At 46.1% G+C, this 19112-nt stretch overlaps 1 protein-coding gene across 1 annotated transcript in view; it reads left to right on the top strand.

Annotated features, from left to right (window-relative positions):
• Positions 1 to 9500: 9500 nt before the first annotated feature.
• The window catches only part of VWC2 (von Willebrand factor C domain containing 2), a 97825-nt gene continuing 88213 nt past the window's right edge, over positions 9501 to 19112 (top strand). The window contains exons 1-2 of the mRNA XM_029062271.1: positions 9501 to 9585; positions 10866 to 11657. Coding sequence (XP_028918104.1) covers positions 10977 to 11657 — 681 coding nt within the window. The 5' untranslated portion in view covers positions 9501 to 9585; positions 10866 to 10976. The remainder of the gene's footprint in view (positions 9586 to 10865; positions 11658 to 19112) is intronic.

The raw sequence follows: 19112 nt of genomic DNA, 5'->3' as shown, positions 1-19112 counted from the left end.
TATTTATTTATTTGTTCATTTATTTATTTGTGTTAATGTCTTTTTCCCCCTCTAGACTGTGAGCTCGTTGTGTTCAAGGAATGTGTCTGTTTGTTGTTGTGCTCTCCCAAGTGCTTAGTACAGTGCCTTGTCCACAGTAAGCTCTAGATAAATATGATTGAATGAATGTATACAAGTGCTTGGCACATAGTAAGCATTTAACAAATGCCATTATCATCAACATCAGTCTTGGGTCACGAATCTTCTCATCTTCAGTCTTAGTTTTGACACTGCTCAATAGCCAAGGACACCTTCAAGAAGAAAATGAAGAAAAAGTGAAAATAAACACAACATTGGCTTTCCATTGGTAGAAAGCACTGAACCAATGCTTCTGAATCTACAGTAGAGTGTTGTTGATTATAAGATCACAGACAAAGAATATGCTTTAAACCACAAAGTAATCTGTTTTGATAGAAGTTCAGAGAACACCACGGTTGCTTCCCCTGATGAATTTGTTGACCTGGCAGAAGCATTTGGACCATTAATAGACTTGGACTGCAGCAGCTACTAGGCAAACTTGGCCATTCTGAGAAAGGTATGAAGACCCCATGGCTACTCCACAACAGTAGGGTCAGATAGGTGAGAAATGAATCAATCAATTATTCACTTTATGGTAATTATTGAGTGCTTACCGTGTGAAGGGCACTGTCCTAAGCATTTGGGAGAGTACAGTACAACAGAGTTGGTAAGCATGGTCCCTACCCACAAGGAACTTACAAAAGGGTTTTTAAATGGGAACTTGAACTTACAAATGGGGAGGGAAGGAAGTCCGGTCTTGTTCTATTATCTCATTCCCCCTTGCCTCAGTAGAAAACAAGGATCATATAAACTTTTATCAGGATTTGGTTCTAATCCTTAGGGAAGCGCTTGCATTTCAATAATCTGTAAGTATCATTGAAAGTCAGTCATCCAGAGGTTCTACTAAACACTAATGACTGCGTTCTGGAAGCAAAGACACAAACCATTGGATCAAATGATCAGTGGTATTTATTGAGTGCTTACTGTGTGCACAGCACTATGTTAAACACTTGGGAGAGTACAATACAACTGGGAAATGCTGATGACACAACTCAAGAAATTGGATATGGTAAATGTATCTCACTGGACTATTTAATTTTATCTATTTATTTTCCTAACATTGAATCATTAGCTTATGTGCTGCCTCGGTAATAGAATTCAGTGAGAACATTCAATTCATACCTTCAGTGGAGATTGTTGGTTTTAAGTAAGGTATGCTTAGCTCAAATATAGACTCGGTCTTCTGCAGAATAACTGTTGTATCATGGTGCTTTGCTGATTCTCAAAAGTGGTTCATAATAGCTATATGTCTTACTCTGCATGTCGGTGCTTCAAAATGACATTGAGAAGTAGCAATCCTGGAGAACTGATTCAAGGACTTTCAATGAGGCTTTTGACCTGTTGAATGGAGGGGGTTATACCAGTTGACAGAAACAATATCCTCTCTCCCGTTTCCAGATGCCTCGATGGATCCTCAAGCATTTCCGCAAAGAATAGGTACCATTCACTATACCTCGATCTCAAATATCTCTCCATCGACCCCCTCACTCACGTCCCATTTCTGGCCTGGAACTCCCTCCCATTTCCTAACCAACAGACCATCATTTTCCCCATCTGTCTATAAAATATTATTGAAATCACATCTCCTCCAAGAGGCCCTCCCTGACTAAGCCCTCATTTCCCCTACTCCCTCTCCCTTCTGCATTGTCTATGCACTTCGGTCTGTACCTTCAGGCACTTGATATCAACCCCACTCCCCTCGCCACAACACATATATATAGATCCATAATGTATTTTTGTATCTATCTATCCCTCTACCCTGTATGCTCCTTGTGGGCAGGGAACGTGTTACCAAGTCTATATTGCATTATACTCTCCTAAACACTTAGTATGGTACTCTGCACATAGAAAGTGATCAGTAAATACCAACTGATTCAAATATTAAGAAACTGAGGCACAGAGAAGTGAAGTGATTTGCCCAAGGTAACACAGCAGGTACGTGGCAGAGCCAGGGTTAGAATACAGGTCCTCTAAATTCCAGGCCTGTGATCTTTCCACGACACCACGCTGCTCCTCAAATGTTTACTTCTATGTTCCCCAGCACTGAAGAAAAGTGGAAAAAGTATAGTGCAAGACTAGGAAAAAATGTTGAGAGAAATCCCCAGCTTAATCAGGGAATGCTTCATGGAGAAGTAAAAAGGTTTCGTGAGCTATTTGAGTATGGACTGCTGAGAGCTTGGTGGGCTACCTTAGGAAGGCAACACTGAGGTAGGAAGAAAAATAGATGTCTGAGCACTGTACTAAAGACTCGAGTGAGTAGAATACAACAGAATCGGTAGACATGTTCGCTGCCCACAAGAATCTTACCAGTGAGCGGGGGAAACAAAAGGGTTATGAGGCTGCGGATGGGGTGGTTATCAAGAGCATAAAGGGTATGGATCCAAGTTTAAGAGTGACTCAGAAAGGACAGGGAGTAGGGGATACGAGAACTTAGTCGGGGAAGATCTTTTGGAGGAGATGTGATTCTAATAAGACTCTGAAGGTAGGGTGAGTGGTAATCTGTAGTATATGAAGAGAGAAGGAGTTTCAGGCCAGAGGGAGGAGAGAAGAGATAGAAGTTGGAGTTAGAGGAATGAAGTGAATAGATTGAGTTGTATTAAGAAATCAGTGAGGTAAGATAGGAGTAAGAATGCTGATTGAGTGCTTTAAAACCAAAGGTAAGGAGTATCCTTTTGATGTGGAAGTGAATGGGTCCTTGAGGAGAAGGAGGGGGGACATGGACTGAACCTTTTTCAGAAAAAAGATCCGGGCAGCAGTGTGAAGTAAGGACTGGAGGAGAGACAGAAAGCAAAGAGGACAGTGAGGTTTATACAATAGTCATGGTGGGATATAAGCATTTGGATCAGCAAAGTAACAGTTTGGATGGAGGAGAAAGGGTAGCTCTTAGCAATGTTGCGAAGATTAAACTGACAGGATTTGGTGACAGATTGAATAGGCGGGTTGAATGAGCAAAAGACTCATTGAGAATAAGGCCAAGTTTATGGGCTTGTGAGGCAGTGAGGATGGTAGTGCTGAGACATTGAGGATGGTGGTGCTGTCTACAGTGATGGGGAAGTCAGTGGGAGGACAGAGTTTGGGTGAGAAGATGAAGAGTGCTGTTCTGATGAGAAGTTGAAGGGGATGCATAGGCAAATTTTGCCCAATGCTTGAAGATTGACTGGTGGGGAATAGGGGAAGTTAAGGGAAGGGGGTGATCTAGGAGAAAGTCCTTGAGGGAAGGGATCATATATATTAAAAAATCATTTTTCACTCATATCCCCACTCTGCAAAAGCCTTGAATGACTGTCCTTTCTTCTCTCAAACAGAAACTCCTGACCAACAGCTTGAAGTCACTCAATCAGCTCTCCCTCCTGCTAATCCTCACTCCTCTCCTGATTCACCTCAGCTCGTACGCTCTGCCCTTCTCAAACTAACCTATTTACTGGACCTCATTCTCATCTATCTCATCATCACTGTCTTCCTACCTGGAATTTCCTTCCCCTTTACATTTGTCGGCCCACGTCTCCTCCCATCTTCAAAGGCTTTCTAAAATTGCCCCTCCTCCAGGAGGCCCTCTCTCATTAATCTTATATCTTCCCACCCTCTCTCTTTCCTTACTGCCATTTTAACACTTCTGCTTCATCTGTGCACTTGAGTCCTCGTAAAGAAGATGAGCAATGAGATGATAGCTTAGAGTTTTGAGAAAGAGGATGACGAACAAAGCAATAGATGGGGAAGACAATTTTGACAGTATCATTGAAAATCTCCAAGAGGTGATGCAGAGGTGGAGTAGGATCTGCATGGAAGATAAAGCTGTGGTTCCATGGAGAAACAGTCAGCAGGGCTGGAAAGGAAGGGGTAGAATCAGAACATGCTATGAAAGTGAAAATAGCACAAATAAATTGTATACCTACAGTGGGAGTAGGAGACAATATACAGATACAATTGAAAATAGCAAGACTATGTGGAAATGAATATTGGAGAGAATAAATCAATGGAGTAAGTAAATGAAGCAGTCAAGTGCTAATGCAGAGAAGCAGCGTGGCTCAGTGGAAAGAGCCCGGGCTTTGGAGTCAGAGGTCATGGGTTCGAATCCTGGCTCGGCCACTTGTCAGCTGTGTGACTGTGGGCGAGTCACTTCACTTCTCGTTGCCTCAGTTACCTCATCTGAAAAATGGGGATTAAGACTGTGAGCCCCACGTGGGACAACCTGATTCCCCTGTGTCTACCCCAGCACTTAGAACAGTGGTTGGCACATAGTAAGCGCTTAACAAATACCAACATTATTAAGTATACAAAGGCATTTTGGATTTCAGGGGGTGTGGGTTCAATCTGTGCCTCGGAGCTGAGGTAGGGCTGTTAGTGACAAACGCAAAGCGGTTCTTGACCTGAGCGCGGCTTAGCGGAAAGAGCACGGGCTTGGGAGTCAGAGGAGGTGGGTTCTAATCCTGCCTCTGCCGTTTGCTGTGTGGCCTTGGGCAAGTCACTTCACTTATTTAATTAATAATAATGTTGGTATTTGTTAAGCCCTTACTATGTGCAGAGCACTGTTCTAAGCACTGCGGTAGACACAGGGCCATCAGGTTGTCTCATATGAGGCTCACAGTCTTAATCCCCATTTTACAGATGAGGTAACTGAGGCCCAGAGAAGTTAAGTGACTTGCCCACAGTCACACAGCTGACAAGCGGCGGAGCTGGGATTTGAACCCGTGACCTCTGGCTCCCAAGTCTGTGCTCTTTCCACTGAGCCATGCTGGACTCTACCACTGCCACTTGTCAGCTGTGTGACTGTGGGCAAGTCACTTAACTTCTCTGTGCCTCAGTTCCCTCATCTGTAAAATGGGGATTAAGACTGTGAACCCCACGGGGGACAACCTGATTCCCCTGTGTCTACCCCAGAGCTTAGAACAGTGCTCTGCACATAGTAAGCGCTTAACAAATACCAACATTATTATTATCTGGGCCTCAGTTATCTCATCTGTCAAATGGGGATTAAAAGTATGAGCCCCTCATGGGACAACCTGATTACCCTGTATTTACCCCAGTTCCTCGAACAGGACTTGGCACATAGTAAGGGCTTAACACATACCATTATTATTATTATTATTATCAACATTGTCAGCAACATCTGAGTGAAGAGCACCATGCTAGGTGCTGGGGAACATATGACAGAAGTAAAGATTTGAGAAGCAAGAGCTTGAGCTACTCAATTTCCTATAAGTATCTGTCTACTGTTTATGTATTTGTCTGCATGTTTGAAGTAAAGATGTGAAGAGCGTGGGCCTGCGATATTCAATTTCTTTTAAGTACCTGTCTACTGTTTATGTCTTTGTCTGACTGTCCTTTAAATGTGCTTCTAAGTATGTACTGTCTTTGACTGTCAGCTCCTAGAGGGTGAAGACCATCTATTCTTCTTCTATTTCTCCCACTGCCCAAAACAAAAAGGTACTTAATAACACTGAGATGATATTGGCTGAAGAGAAATAACAACAACAATATTAATAATGGTAATAGTGGTATTTGTTAATCACTTACTATGTGCCAAACACTGTACTATGGGGCTCACAAAGGAGGGAGAACACATACTGAACCTTCACTTTGCAGATGAGGGAACTGAGACCCAGAGAAGTTGAGTGATTTGCCCAAGATCACACAGCAGGTACGTGGCAGAGTCAAGTTTAGAACCCAAGTCCTCTGACTCCCTGGCCCATGATCTTTTCACTAGCCCATGATGTCATCCATGTAGGGCTAGGAAAAGATAGAAGAATGAATTGTGCATCATTTGAATCAAATCAATGGTATTTTTTTAAAACTTATTTTAATGGTATTTGTGAAATGCTTACTGTGTATCAGGCATTGTATTAAGTGTTGGGGTAGATTACAAGATAATCAGGATGGACATAGTCCAAGTCCCACATGGGGCTCACAGAATTAATCCCCATTTTACAGATGAAATAACTGAGGCAGAGAGAAATTAAGGGATTTGTCCACAGTCACAGAAGTCAGGTGGTGGAGGCGGGATTAGAACCCACGTCCTCTGACTCCCAGGCTCATGCCCTACCCAGCGTGTCATGCTGCTCCTCTACTGAGTGCTTACTGTAGCACAGCACTGTACCAAGAATTTGGGAAATAGGTTAACTAAGGTGTCAAGAGGTGGATTGAACCAAAAACTCAGGCTGAACCCTTAGAAGGTAACAAGCTGCGTTCCAGACTCCCTATGGGGAAGTGGCTCTAGATCAGCCTCTTTCTTTCCCGGTTCCAGTTCTGCCAATGAAGAGCCTCGCCCTGTCATCGAGAGCTCCAAGTTCAGCTTAACAATCGGCATCTCAAATTTTTCTGCAAACTGTAAGAGAAGTGGGAAGAAAGGCAGCAGTGTAGATCTCAACTTTATAGCTGAAGTTCTTCTCCATCACCAAAAGCAATCTTCAGAAGCAGCTTCCCCTCAGATCTTCCGTTTTATTTCTTCCCTTAGTTTTGTTTTTATCCCTGGCTTCAGTTTAGTATCTTCCAGTGTAAAACAAAACTCATGGTGTTGAACAGTGGGGACATCATCAGATAGTAATCCTTTTAGTTTTCGATTTGCCAGCTAGAAGAGTGACCTGGATTCATGACTATCCACCAGGCATCAGAATGGAAGGGGACAAAGGACAGAAACAGAGACTTAATTTATGATTTACATAAAAAGCGACGGAACACGAATACTCTCTAATGACCCAATTTACTAGGTTTTAGATAGGGTATATTTTAGCCTGTGACAGTTATTTTGAATTGTAGCTTGGCTTCAAGGTGGGATTCTCTTCAAATCGATCATTTCAGTGTTTTATTTCCTAGGACTAGATCTAAAAGGATGGGGTTTTTTTTGTCGTCGCTGGTTACTAAACTGGACATGTAGTTACGTGATCTTCTAAATTACGGATAAAGCAGCAAACCGAGTGAGTACACACTGTGAGGGTTTTGTTTTTAATTGACAGGTGTCTGTTAAACTTAACCCGTCTGTTGCAGTTAACTGTAGCGATCGTCCTAAAAGGGCTAGGCTTTGTCTCACAGAATGAATCGCCTCGGTTTGCTCTTTACCAAGTTCTGGGATCCTGTTATGTTTATGGACACACATTCATTCAATCGTATTTATTGAGAGCTTACTGGGTGCAGAGCACTGTACTGAGCGCTTGGAAAGTACAATTGAGCAACCAGTAGAGACAATCCCTCCCCAACAAGGGGCTTGCATTCTAGAAGGGGGGAGAGAGCAAAATAAAACAAAAGAAGTGGGGACACACACACACACAGGAGCACACGCAGACATGGTACACGCTCGCTCCCACATTGCATCCAGTGCGCAGAGCTGAGAAAGTCTTTGAACTTGAAGATGGATGTGTTGGGGTCTTGGTCTTCCAGGGTAAGTGGAATTCTAGGATGGGATTGGGAAAGGAAAAGAGGGATTCAGGGGGTGCAGAGGGTGTTGGGGGGAGTGGAAAGAAAGCGAAGGTGAATTAAAGAGAAAGTAAGTACGGTCCAGGATGAAAAGGAGGGAGAAGGACAGACAGAGAGAAAAAGAGGGAGGGAGGGAGGGAGGGAGGGAAGCGGGGAAACGAGAAGCACGGGAGGAGTGGGAGAGTGGTGGAAGAAGAAGAAGAAGAGGGGGGAGGAGAAGAGGAAAAGGGGAGCATCCCGGAAAGACGAACGGAGAGGGAGAGGAGGTACGGTAAGGAGGGGAGGAGAGGGAAGGGGAGGGGAGGGACCCAGGAGTGCCGGGCGGGCGGGGAGGGAGGGAGGGAGGGAGGGAGGCGGAGGCGGCTGCGGGGGAAGGAGCGGGAGGGAGCGCAGAGCGCAGCGCGCAGGGCGCAGCGCGGTGCGGACCCTGGCGGCTGCAGCTGCGGCTCCAGGGTTCCCCCCGGCCCCCGCCCCTGGAGAGGTTGCCGAGGGGTGGGGAATGCGGGGGGCCCGGGGGATCCCCGTTTTTCCTCGGGGGTCGAGGGGGAAGCCCAAGGAGGAGCGCGCCGGGCGAGGGATCGGCCCCAGACTCCCGGGGCTCCAGCTTCCTCCTCCTCTTCTTCCTCCTCCTCTTCTCCCTCCTCTTCTTCTTCCTCCTTCTCCTCCTCTTCTTCTACTCCTCCCCGCTCCTTTTCCCCCTCCTCTTCTTCCTCCCCCTCCTCCTCTTCTTTCTCCTCCTCCTCCTTTTCCCCCTCTTCTTCTCCTTTTCCTTTTCCTTTTCTCCTCTTCCTTCTCCTCCCCTTCTCTTCTTCCTTCTCTTCCTCCTCTTCTTCCTTCTCCTCCTCTTCCTTCCCCCTTTCCCCTCTTCTTCCTCCTCCTCTTCCTCCCCTCTTTTACCTCCTCCTCTTTCTTTTCTTTCTCCTCCTCCTCTTCCTTCTCTTCTTCTCCTCTTCCTTTTCCTACCCTCCTTTTCCTCCTTTACTGCTCCTCTTCCTTCTGCTCCCTCCCTTTTCCTCCTCTCCCCCTCCTTTTCCTCCTCTTCTTTCTCCTCTTCTCCTCCTCCTCCCCCTTTCCTCCTCCTGTTCCTCCTCCTCCTCCTCCTTTCCACCTCTTCTCCTCCTCCTCCCCCCTCCTCCTTTTCCTCCTCCTTCTCTTCTTTCTCCTCCTCCTCCTTTTCCTCCTCTTTTTCTCCTCCTCCTCTTCCTCCCCCCTTTCCTCCTCCTCTTCCTCCTCCTCCTCCTCCTCCTCCTCCTCCTCCTCCTCCTCCTCCTCCTCCTCCTCCTCCTCGTCCTCCTTTTCCACCTCTTCTCCTCCTCCCCCCCTCCTTTCCCTCCTCCTCCTCCTCCCCATCTGGCGGAGCGCGGGGCCGGGCGGTCTCCCCGGGAGGGACCACCCTGGACATCCCCCCTCCCCGCCCCCGCCACCACTACCCACGTAGGTACCCCCCCCCCCGGGACCCCCGGGACCCCTGAGACCCCCCGGGACTCCTGCCCGCAGGGCGACCCCTCCCCCCTTCCAGCTCCGCGAAAGTTTGCAGCCCACCGGCCTTCCTCCCCGGGCAGAGGAAGGGGGATGGAGGTGATGCTCCCGGGAGGATGGGGGAACTGAAAGGGGGCTGGGGGCTGGGAGCTCGGACATGGGATTGAGTCAGAGGGGTTGGGGCAGAAGGTGACGCTATAGGGAGGGGGTAGTGGGAGGAGGTTGGGGGATTGAGAGGAGAGGCGGGAGGGAAGGGAGCCAGTGGAGACGATGGAGGGGATGGAGAGGATGGAGAGGATGGAGGAGATGGAGGGGATGGAGAGACAGGGGAAGAGGGGAGAGGGCTAGGGGACCGAGGAGGGAGAGGATGTGATGTGGAATTGGAGGCTCGGAGAGAAAGAGGAGAAATTGGGGGAGAGGGGCAGGAGGGGGGGCTGGGCGAGGCAACGGGGTGGGGGGAGGGTTGGGGCAGGGAGAGGGGGGTGGAAACGATGGCGAGGGAGGGAGGAGAAGGATTGGCTGGGAATTCCCGGAGCTGGCACTGAGGCTGAGTTGGCACTTGGAGCCGTGGGAGTTAACAAGGTGGGCTTTGGCTGTTCGGGTCCCATCCATCCATCCATCCATCCATCCATCCATCCATCCATCCATCCATGCATCCATGCATCCACGCATCCATCCATCTACCCATCCATCCATCCATGGCACTGTCCTCTGGCTTCGGGAAACTTTTAAAAACTGAATTGTTGGGAAGGGGAAAGAGGAATCAAGCCCACAGCTACAATCATGATCTTTTATCCCCTGCTCTCGGGTACTGGTTTTCCAGAGATACGATCCTTGGGGAAATGTTATACTGTTGGTGTTTTGTTTGTTTTCCCTCTGAAGCTTTTTTTTTTTAACCTTATCTTCCAACCTACTGTAGAAATTGTTTTTTTTAATTTTTTTAAAAAAAGCTTCTTTCCTAAACTAGTTAACCCTCCAGACATTATTCTAAAGGGAATATAGAAATCCGGTGGAGAGGGGTAATGTTTAGTATTCCTGGCGTGATCTGCTCTTCTGACAAAGCTACATTGATAGCATAGAGTTAACAGGTGCACCCTTCCTGAAAACTGGGTGTGTATTTTCTGGGTCCACCACCATCTCCCAGCTCCAATAACTGAAAAAAAAAAATACCCTTAAATTACATAAAGATGTTTTACCTAAATACTCAAAAGGAGGTAGTATTAATCTGGATTGTTGTTTTTTTTCCTCTTCCCCTCTCAGTTTCTTTTCACTTCTTTCTAATCGTAATGCATTTTTAATAATCAACAAAGGCAGGAAGTGAAATTGCTTTTCTGAGACTGCAGATGGTTGTCGATAAGAAAACTCGTTCATCTTTTGGCATAAGCATCCACGGAAGCTTCTCAAACTATTGTGCTCTGCCTTTGAAAATTAGAGGAGAAGCAGCATTTGGGACTGGTATTCTGCTGAGTCTCTGCTGATTTCACTAACATTTTGACTTTCGCTTGTGTTTTTAAATGTGCACGTTAGCAAACCGGGACTTAAAACTACCGCCTTTTGACTTGGGATTAGTGAAATACTCCATGTATCTAGGCAGAACACGAAAAACTGACGTCTGGTGTTTGTTCTAGACCTCGCTGTGATTTTAAAAGCTTTACTTGATTGGGGGAACATTTATTCTGCAAACTGGACAGAACCCGGGCTGCACGTTCATCAGTGAGCTTTCTTTGGCTGTCTGTAGCTTTGTTCATATTTAAAGAAAGACCGATATTTAATAAAGGCGATTGAGCTCGGGACTACTGCTGCATCCCTACAGAATGAGAGGCATTTGGAAGCTGAAATGTTTCCTAATTGTTTCTTTCTAGGGACCGTGGATTTACCGAGTGATTCCCTTTGATGTGGTCCCAGAAGCTCTGGCCCCCGCCTCTCCCCTGCCCTTCTTTGGGATGCAGTAGGTGATTTCCAGTTCTACTGCAATGGCAGTTGGAGCTTTCTCCAGTTCCCTTCTGGTCACCTGCTGCCTGATGGTCGTCCTCTGTAGTCCCTCCATCCCTGTGGAAAAACTGGCAAAGGCTGAAGACAAACAGGACGTGAAAACCAGCCAGGAGAAGAGAGACCACCTAGCCCGGGACAGCCAGAGCCAACTAGGCTCGGGAAAAATGAATGAAATCAGCAGGAATGGGAGAGAGGAGGGCACCTCCAGGGATGGGAAGGGCAAAGGAAACCGCAATTTTTCCAACAAAGAGCCCTGGAGCAAACAGAAGCAGGGTTGGAATAGCCAGGGGGCGAGCGGCAAGTTGGGGGATTTGCAAGCTCAAGAACCAGGAGGCAGCATTCAGGAAGAACCGGGCGCTTTAGAAGAAGACTTGGTCACTCCTGAGCCCCCTGAGGAGTATGTCTACCCGGACTACAGGGGGAAGGGCTGCGTCGACGAGAGTGGCTTCGTTTACGCTATCGGAGAGAAGTTCACTCCAGGCCCCTCGGCCTGCCCCTGCCTCTGCACCGAGGAGGGGCCGTTGTGTATTCAACCCGAGTGTCCGAGACTTCACCCCCGCTGCATCCAGGTAGATGCCAGTCAGTGCTGCCCTCAGTGCAAAGAGAGGAAAAACTACTGCGAATTCCGAGAAAAGACCTACCAGACCCTGGAGGAGTTCACGGTAAGAGCTTGAGCTTGGAGCGGGCAGCGGGTAGACAGGCGATGCTCTGGCCTGATTTGTCGGGGGACCATTAGGTTGACTTTTTCTTAACTTCATAGAGGCTTCCTCGATCGATCTAGTTTCCCCTGGGGGTTACGGCTACTCCCTCCAGTACAATCTCTCACTTTCATCGAAGCGATGATATTTTAAAAGAAAGTTCAAATCTATACAGACTCTTCAGATAGTAGGATCCTTTTACCCCCTGCTCTCTGGTCCTGACTTTCCAGAGATACATTTTTGGGGAAATTGTTACCAAGAATGAACCCACACTGCAATGTGCCAAAGACATAAATTCTTCGATAGTCAGACTGCTGTAACCCCAACGTCTATCTGCTGCTTAATCAGTGTAAAATATTACTGGTTAAAGGTGAGCCCCGCTTTCAAACTGAGTGTGATTAACAGTTCCCTTTGGGATGTTTTTTCCTCTGCCAATAGCTAATTACAGAAGAAAATCCACATCGACAGAACCATCCCCTCTCATTGCATTCAGAGTAGCATCCTAATGCTTACTCATCAAAAAAAAACATGTCATTAGCATGCCTGTAAGAGCTGCATTAATAAATAGGTGAGAATATCAAGGAATCCTGCTCAGAACTACTGCTTCTTAGGATGGTACCCAAAGAGACCACTGGAAGGAGAACACTTGCCCAATAGGCACGGAGTGCTGTATTAATGTCGAGGACGATTATCAGGTCGGTTCGAATTGCAGTTAGTGAATCGAAATAGACTCCTATGACGTCGGCTTCTGGCTCCACTTCAGTAAAACCCATAATCCTTCTGCATTGGCCCTCCTACAGATAACTACGAACCGAAGTACTGCAGAGCCAGATTTATTTTGCCACAAACTAAAGGTGTTCGATCCCAGATTCTGAGGAGACACATCCTTGGCTTTCTCGGTGCAGCGACTAGATAAATGATGTAAGGATGTTCAGAGACTGATCCATCACTCTCCTCGGTTGGCCCCATCTCTTATAAAAACATCAGAACATCGATTCTTAATTATTGGTGTTTAATCAGTTCATTTACTAACTTTTGTTATCTAGTCATTCCCTTCAATGGGCCAAAAAGGTAGCTAATAATAATAATAATGTTGGTATTTGTTAAGCGCTTACTATGTGCCGAGCACTGTTCTAAGCGCTGGGGTAGACACAAGGCAATCAGGTTGTCCCACGTGGGGCTCACAGTCTTAATCCCCATTTTACAGATGAGGTAACGGAGGCACCGAGAAGTTAAGTGACTTGCCCAAAGTCACACAGCTGACAAATGACCGAGCCGGGATTTGAACCCATGACCTCTGACTCCAAAGCCCGTGCTCTTTCCACTAAGCCACGCTGCTTCTCTAGCGTAGTTACTACCAAATGTTAAGAAGGGAAAGCTGAATCCCAAACAGGTTAGATCAATCAATCAATCAATCAGCTAATCATATTTTAGATCATTCTCCCGAGATCGTGGCAGAGTTGAGATATGGATAGAACACGGGCCTGGGAGTCAGAACGCCATGGGTTCTAATGCTGACTCTGTCCCTTGTCTGCTATGTGACCCTCTCTGTGCCTCAGTTACCTCATCTTTAAAATGGGAATTGAAAGTCAGAGCCTCACGTGGGATGAGGACTGTTACCAACCTGGTTTTCTTTTATTCACCCCAGTGCTTAGTACAGTGCTTTGCAGGCAGTGTTACATAAATACTATTGAATGAATGAATGAAAGTGGCTGGCAAATAGTAAGCACTAAACAAATACCATGATTATTATTAAAAACTCAGAGAGTCGAGGTAATGTCACAGCCCAGCATTACTCATCTGGGGCTAAAACTATAGAGTCACTAGCTCTGTGCTAGTCTTGGGTGAGCTCAACTAGTCTTTGAGTTTTCCTAGTGGATTACCTTTATTCTGAACTCTCTGTACAGAGCATGACTGAGAAGGATTTGCATCTTGGGAAATGCTGAGCTATAAATAGGTCCCTTGACAGAATCATAATTCACTCAACAGTCCATTTTGATTTAATTTCTCCTTCTGTAAAATGAGAACAGCGATCCATTTCACCTGCCTCGCCCTTGGGGATGTTGGGATGAGTCTTTCATAGATGCATTGATTAAAAGGTTCTTGAAGACTCTTTGACCTTGAACAAGGTTTGCACCTAGCTGTTAAATGGGCATAACCTCACTTGTTACTTTCAGGGGTGCTAAGGGGGCAGATGACCCAGTTCCTACAAAACTGCTTTGAGATCTTCAGCAGCAAAGTGGGAAACAAACCTTAGGCAGTATTGTCTTGTTAGGAAACTGAAGGAACTGAAGTTCCTTACAGAGAGATACAACATGAGCTAAGGTATTTATGTAGAGCCTGGTGCAGTTGTCCAATTTTCAGTTGGAGGGAGGAGCTGAAATCGGTGGTGGAGCTCTGAGGGGGTGGAGCTTCTAGGGGAGGTACTTTGAGGCACGGGGCTTTGAAAGGTCAAAAGAGAGTGGCAGAAAGAAAAGGAGGCAGTGAAAATGGGGGAGAGAGAGAAAAGAGGAGACAAGAGTGAGAAAGAAAAGGAAGGCAAGGGGATGTAGAGGGAGAGAAAAGGAAAAGGGGATGATAGGGATGTGGTAAGAAGAAAGGGAGAGAAGGGGATGATAAAGGAAAAGAGTGGATGGTATGAGAACACTTGAGACAGTCTCTTTTACTTCCATTATTAATAATTCTTCTGCTCAGGTTGGAGCCTGCCCACTGCCATGATCAGTGCCCAGTGCTCTGACCCCCCTGCCCTGACTGGTATACAGCCCTCCTGCGGGGCTCTGGCCTATCTCACCGACCCTTGGCACCACACTGCTTCCCGATGGCTGCTCGCAGGATGAACGAGACAGCAGCTCAACTCCGGGACGCCGGGGCAAGAAGGTGGAAACTACAGGGAACAGGTCCCTGGGCTAATAATAATAACCATAATAATAATTGTGGTATTTGTAAAGTGTGTGCTATGTGCCAGGCACTGTTCTAAGTGCTGGGGTAGATACAAGATAATCAGGTCGAGCACAGTCCCTGTCCCACGTAGGTCTCACGTTCTTAATCCCCATTTTGCAAATGATGGAACTGAGGCACAGAGAAGTGAATAGACTTCCCCAAGGTCACATGGCAAACAGGTGGCAGAGCTGGGATTAGAACTCAGAGTTTTCTGTCTCCCAGGCCTGTACTCTAGGCACTTAGCCTTGCTACTTCTCGTGGACTCCCTGGGCTAGGCCAGGGACTGCATCCTGCAGGCAGAGGACAAGGAGTAGAGCTGCCATCTTGCATCCACCTCTAGCCCCTTTCTATCTCCAAGGCTACCTCAGAGTGGTGGACAAGCCGTGGCAATCTTTCCTGCCTAATAAGCCACGGTCCATGGGGGTCTTCACTCCCACCGCTCTCATGGTCTTCTTGCCTCAGCGAACCCACCCAACCGACACTGCTGCTCACCTACTCCTTTCCATTAGGACTGGCTAAGCTGAGGAGATGGCAAGAAGAGAGGAAGGAGCAGATACTGTCTCTCCAGTAGCAGAGTATCAGACAGCAAGTAACTGACAGTGGCAGATCTCTCTCTAGAAGCCCTAGAGGCTCTGGCTTCTAGGGGCAAGTTTTTTGGAGGGAATTGAAAGCGTGTAATTTCTGAGAAATAAATGAATAAGCTAGAAAACATCCATATTAATAATTCAACATGCATATTGCATATTTTACAATTGCAATGTGTGCTCTACAAAATGTGGACATTAATTAGTTAGTGATAACATTTATTAAACAGGCATGGGCTAAGTACAGTGCTAAAGACTGGGATAGACACCTAGTAATCAGCCCTGTCCTTTATAGCATTCTTGACCTAAGGGGTAGGCATATCATTCCCTGCGTTTTTCCAAGGGAATTCAATATAAATCAAGGTATTGTAATAAAGTAAACAATTAAGCATCCTGGCAGCAAATTCACCTCAAGGGTTGTGTGATCAGGTATGCTGGAAGAATACTTAAAAAATAGCATGACAAAAAGAGGCAACCGACTGGAATTCAATATAATCTATCAGTGGTATTTATTGAGCGCTTATTATGTGAAGAGCACTGTACTAAGTGATTTGTAGACTGCAGTTCAACAGAGTTGGCAGATACATTCCCTGCCCATAACGAGCTTACAGTCTAGAGAGGGAACTTATTGTATGGGGGGGAGAGAGATTACAGTCTAGTAGGAGAGCTTATAAACGAACTAGCAATCAAATGGATTGACAGAAGATGGGATTGTTCGGCAGAGAGATTACAGTCTAGTAGGAGAGCTTATAAACGAACTAGCAATCAAATGGATTGACAGAAGATGGGATTGTTCGGCAGATGAAGGCTGTGATGGGGCAGTCTTGACTGTCGCCTACAGCTTCATCAATTCCTTGGCTGAAAGGGAGGCACCGTGGTGTTGTATGGAAATTCAAAATAAATATATAATAATTCATTATGAAAATATATATTGTAATGAATTGATACTTTATAGCTAAGACCAGGCCTAGGAGTGGCAGAATGATGACTCTACCTCTCAACAAGTGTTCCTGCCTCCCTGTTTCCCTTTCTACCCTACTGCAAGCACTCCACCCATATTCCTCAGCTGGTACCTCCCACACAGTCCTGACCCTGGGCACGGGATCCACTCAATGGTGACACAAGGTCTTAGCTCTGAGAAGATGCATCCTTTTCCCTTCTCCACCGCCCTCTCCTCCTCACCCTTATGTCTCAGGAGGTTTCTGTTGCACACTTTAGTTAGCCTAAGCAGGGGTGAGAATCACATTCATCCTTGGAAACAGGAATTGTGAATGCTCTGAATTTCCTTAAAAACAGAAGCATTATTGGCAGTGGCTGTTAGAGAGAGAAATAACAGATAATCAGATCACACTGTATTGCTCACTGGGCATGCAAGGACTAGTTGAAGGAGGAGCGGTGCTGATTTTGTTGGAAAGAAGGAAGCAATTTGGAGGACCTAGGAATTCATTCTCTAAATTGCAAATTAAAGTCAGGAAGCAGAACCAGGAGGGGCCTTTCACACCTGTCCGTAGGGTTTTAAGGTGTGAGTATGTACAAGAGACAAATTCAGCTTTCAACGGCAATAGCCGGGGGTTAGTTATCTCTGAGCCAAGTCACAGACTAAAGACTCATAAGCTGAATTCTGGTCCTGGTAGTTGCTGATAGGTCTTGTCAGCTGGAGAGGGCTCTGACATCTCTCTTTGACGATGCTTTGCCTCTTTACATCTACATAGCCACCTCAGGCTGGATGAGAAGGATTACTGTACCTTTATGTTGATGGTCAAGTTAAAAATATGGTCATGCCAAGAGCGATTCTGAGGGTATACAGGGCATCATTATCATTCTGGGTTGGACTATCACCACTCAATTGAATAAGATGCAAATGAACTTCAGAGAGAAGTAAACAAATGAATCTTCTATTGAGGAGGCTAAAGTACATTCTAGACTTGAACAGGATATATTAACTTCACCTGATTCTCTGAGCATTATTGATCCCACTAACCAGCATCCGACCCAGACCTAGTCTAAGCAATCAGGAAAGCATTTGGGAAGTTAATTAACTAGCCTCTCTGAGCAAATAGTTCTGTTCTCGCTTGCCTTCTTGGGCAAATGAGTGTGGTTGAAGGGAGCCTGAGAATGGAGTAATTCTTGCCAAATGGCATGAACCTAATTTAGTTTGTTCCTTACAATATTTGATCATTTGAATTAACCTCAATCCCAATTCATTTGTACAACAGGGTTCTGTAGAGTACGCTTCAAACTTCAGTGTGATTCAAAACTTAGGTTGAGGTCCGAGTTCTTTTAGATGACGTGGATCAGCTTTCAACACTAAAGGATTCCCATTTCCACTTGTGTGGCAAACCGGGAGAGTGCATCTATCAGGGTTACTGGGGGCAGGAACCTGAGAAAAGTTCATGGTCTCTCCAGGCAGTTCAGGAATAATCTGGAACTTAAATGTAATGGTTTAACATACAGTGAGAGAAAATGGGCAAAGCTAAAGGAGATACAATTGCCTGTGGATCCCTAGTTCTACAGGCTTTGATATGCACAAGAACTTCAATTAACAGACAAGCTACACAGACAAAATTGTCACCTTGTGTATTCACAAGGCAGCACATAGGACTGAACATTCATCAGGGCTACCAGTTTGTCTCCTAGTAGCAAGGGATACAGAGAGGGAAGGAGAGAAGGACAGAAGAAGGGAGAGAGAAAAGGAAAAAGGAAAAAAAAGAAAATTCAGAAGGCAAGCTTCCCTCTCCTGAATTTGGAGGCTCTGCTGTCTTGCAGATTCACCCTCTCATTCCCAGAAGATCCTGGAAAATGTAAACCTCTGGCTGCTGGACACTGTATTTCCCAGGCAGTAGGTGCTCAATGAAGGTTTCTTATTTCCCCTTCCTTTGCCCCACTTCACTTGTTGCTGCCAATAGAATGTTCTCACAACCAGGCTCTGCCACCAAACAGCTTGTTCTTTGGCTCCTACACACGAGAGAAAAGGCTTGACTTGGGCTCAAAAAGTAAGGAAAAGCCAGCCAACATTTTCCATTCCTGATTCTTCTGGGGGTTAAAAATAGGCCACCTTCCTGCTGCTAGGGTAGTATGTGGGCTTTGTTAACTATAAGAAAGTTAACTGTGGGATTGATCTGAGGGTTACAACCACACAATGGGGGGGCAAAGCTTTTTGTGTAGCCAATGAGACAAGGACTGAGGCTCCTGTGTTGACCTTTTCAGCCACACGTGCACTCTTCGGCAACTTCACCATCAGTAGTGTCTTCAGATACAAAGGATGATTGTACACAAGCTGGAGGTAGTGGAATAGGGGTGCTTTGGGTAAGGCTCATGTCCTCTGAGTCTTCCATTCCCCTGAGGAATCTCCCAGCCTCCACTCACTATCAGACAGGTTGGCTGGTAAAAAGAAGATCTCTAGAAGGTAGATATAGACAGGAGGGGTTAGCAGAGAGGGTCACAAGGAAGGGAGGAGAATGTAAGGTCCTTGAATGCAGTTTTCATGTCTCTCTACTTTATTGTACTGCACACTGTAAGTGCTCAGTGAATATCCCTGATCGATTGACGTATAGAGTTAGTACTGGAGAGGAATGTCAGAGAAGGGAATATTAAGGTGGAGAGGAAAGCTGGTGAATACCAAAAATGAAAAGTGTCACTGACTCCTAGATAAGTCTGCATGTTCAAAGCCAATAATCAGGTGAAGCAGCAGGGTCTAGTGTGAAGCAGCATGGCCTAGTGGTAAGAGCTTGGGCCTGAAAGGCGGAGGACCTGGGTTTTAATCTTGGCTCTGCCACTAGTCTGCTGTGTGAACTTGGATAAGTCACTTGACCTCTCTGTGCCTCAGTTCCCTTATCTACAAAAAGGGGTTTCAATACCTTTTCTCCCTCTACTTGGACTCTGAGCCCCAGTTGGG

The sequence above is a fragment of the Ornithorhynchus anatinus genome, chromosome 4, assembly GCF_004115215.2.
Source record: "Ornithorhynchus anatinus isolate Pmale09 chromosome 4, mOrnAna1.pri.v4, whole genome shotgun sequence".
In the NCBI taxonomy this organism is placed as follows: domain Eukaryota; kingdom Metazoa; phylum Chordata; class Mammalia; order Monotremata; family Ornithorhynchidae; genus Ornithorhynchus; species Ornithorhynchus anatinus.
Note: the sequence above shows the minus strand (reverse complement) of the source record. Positions and strands in the feature narration are given on the sequence as shown.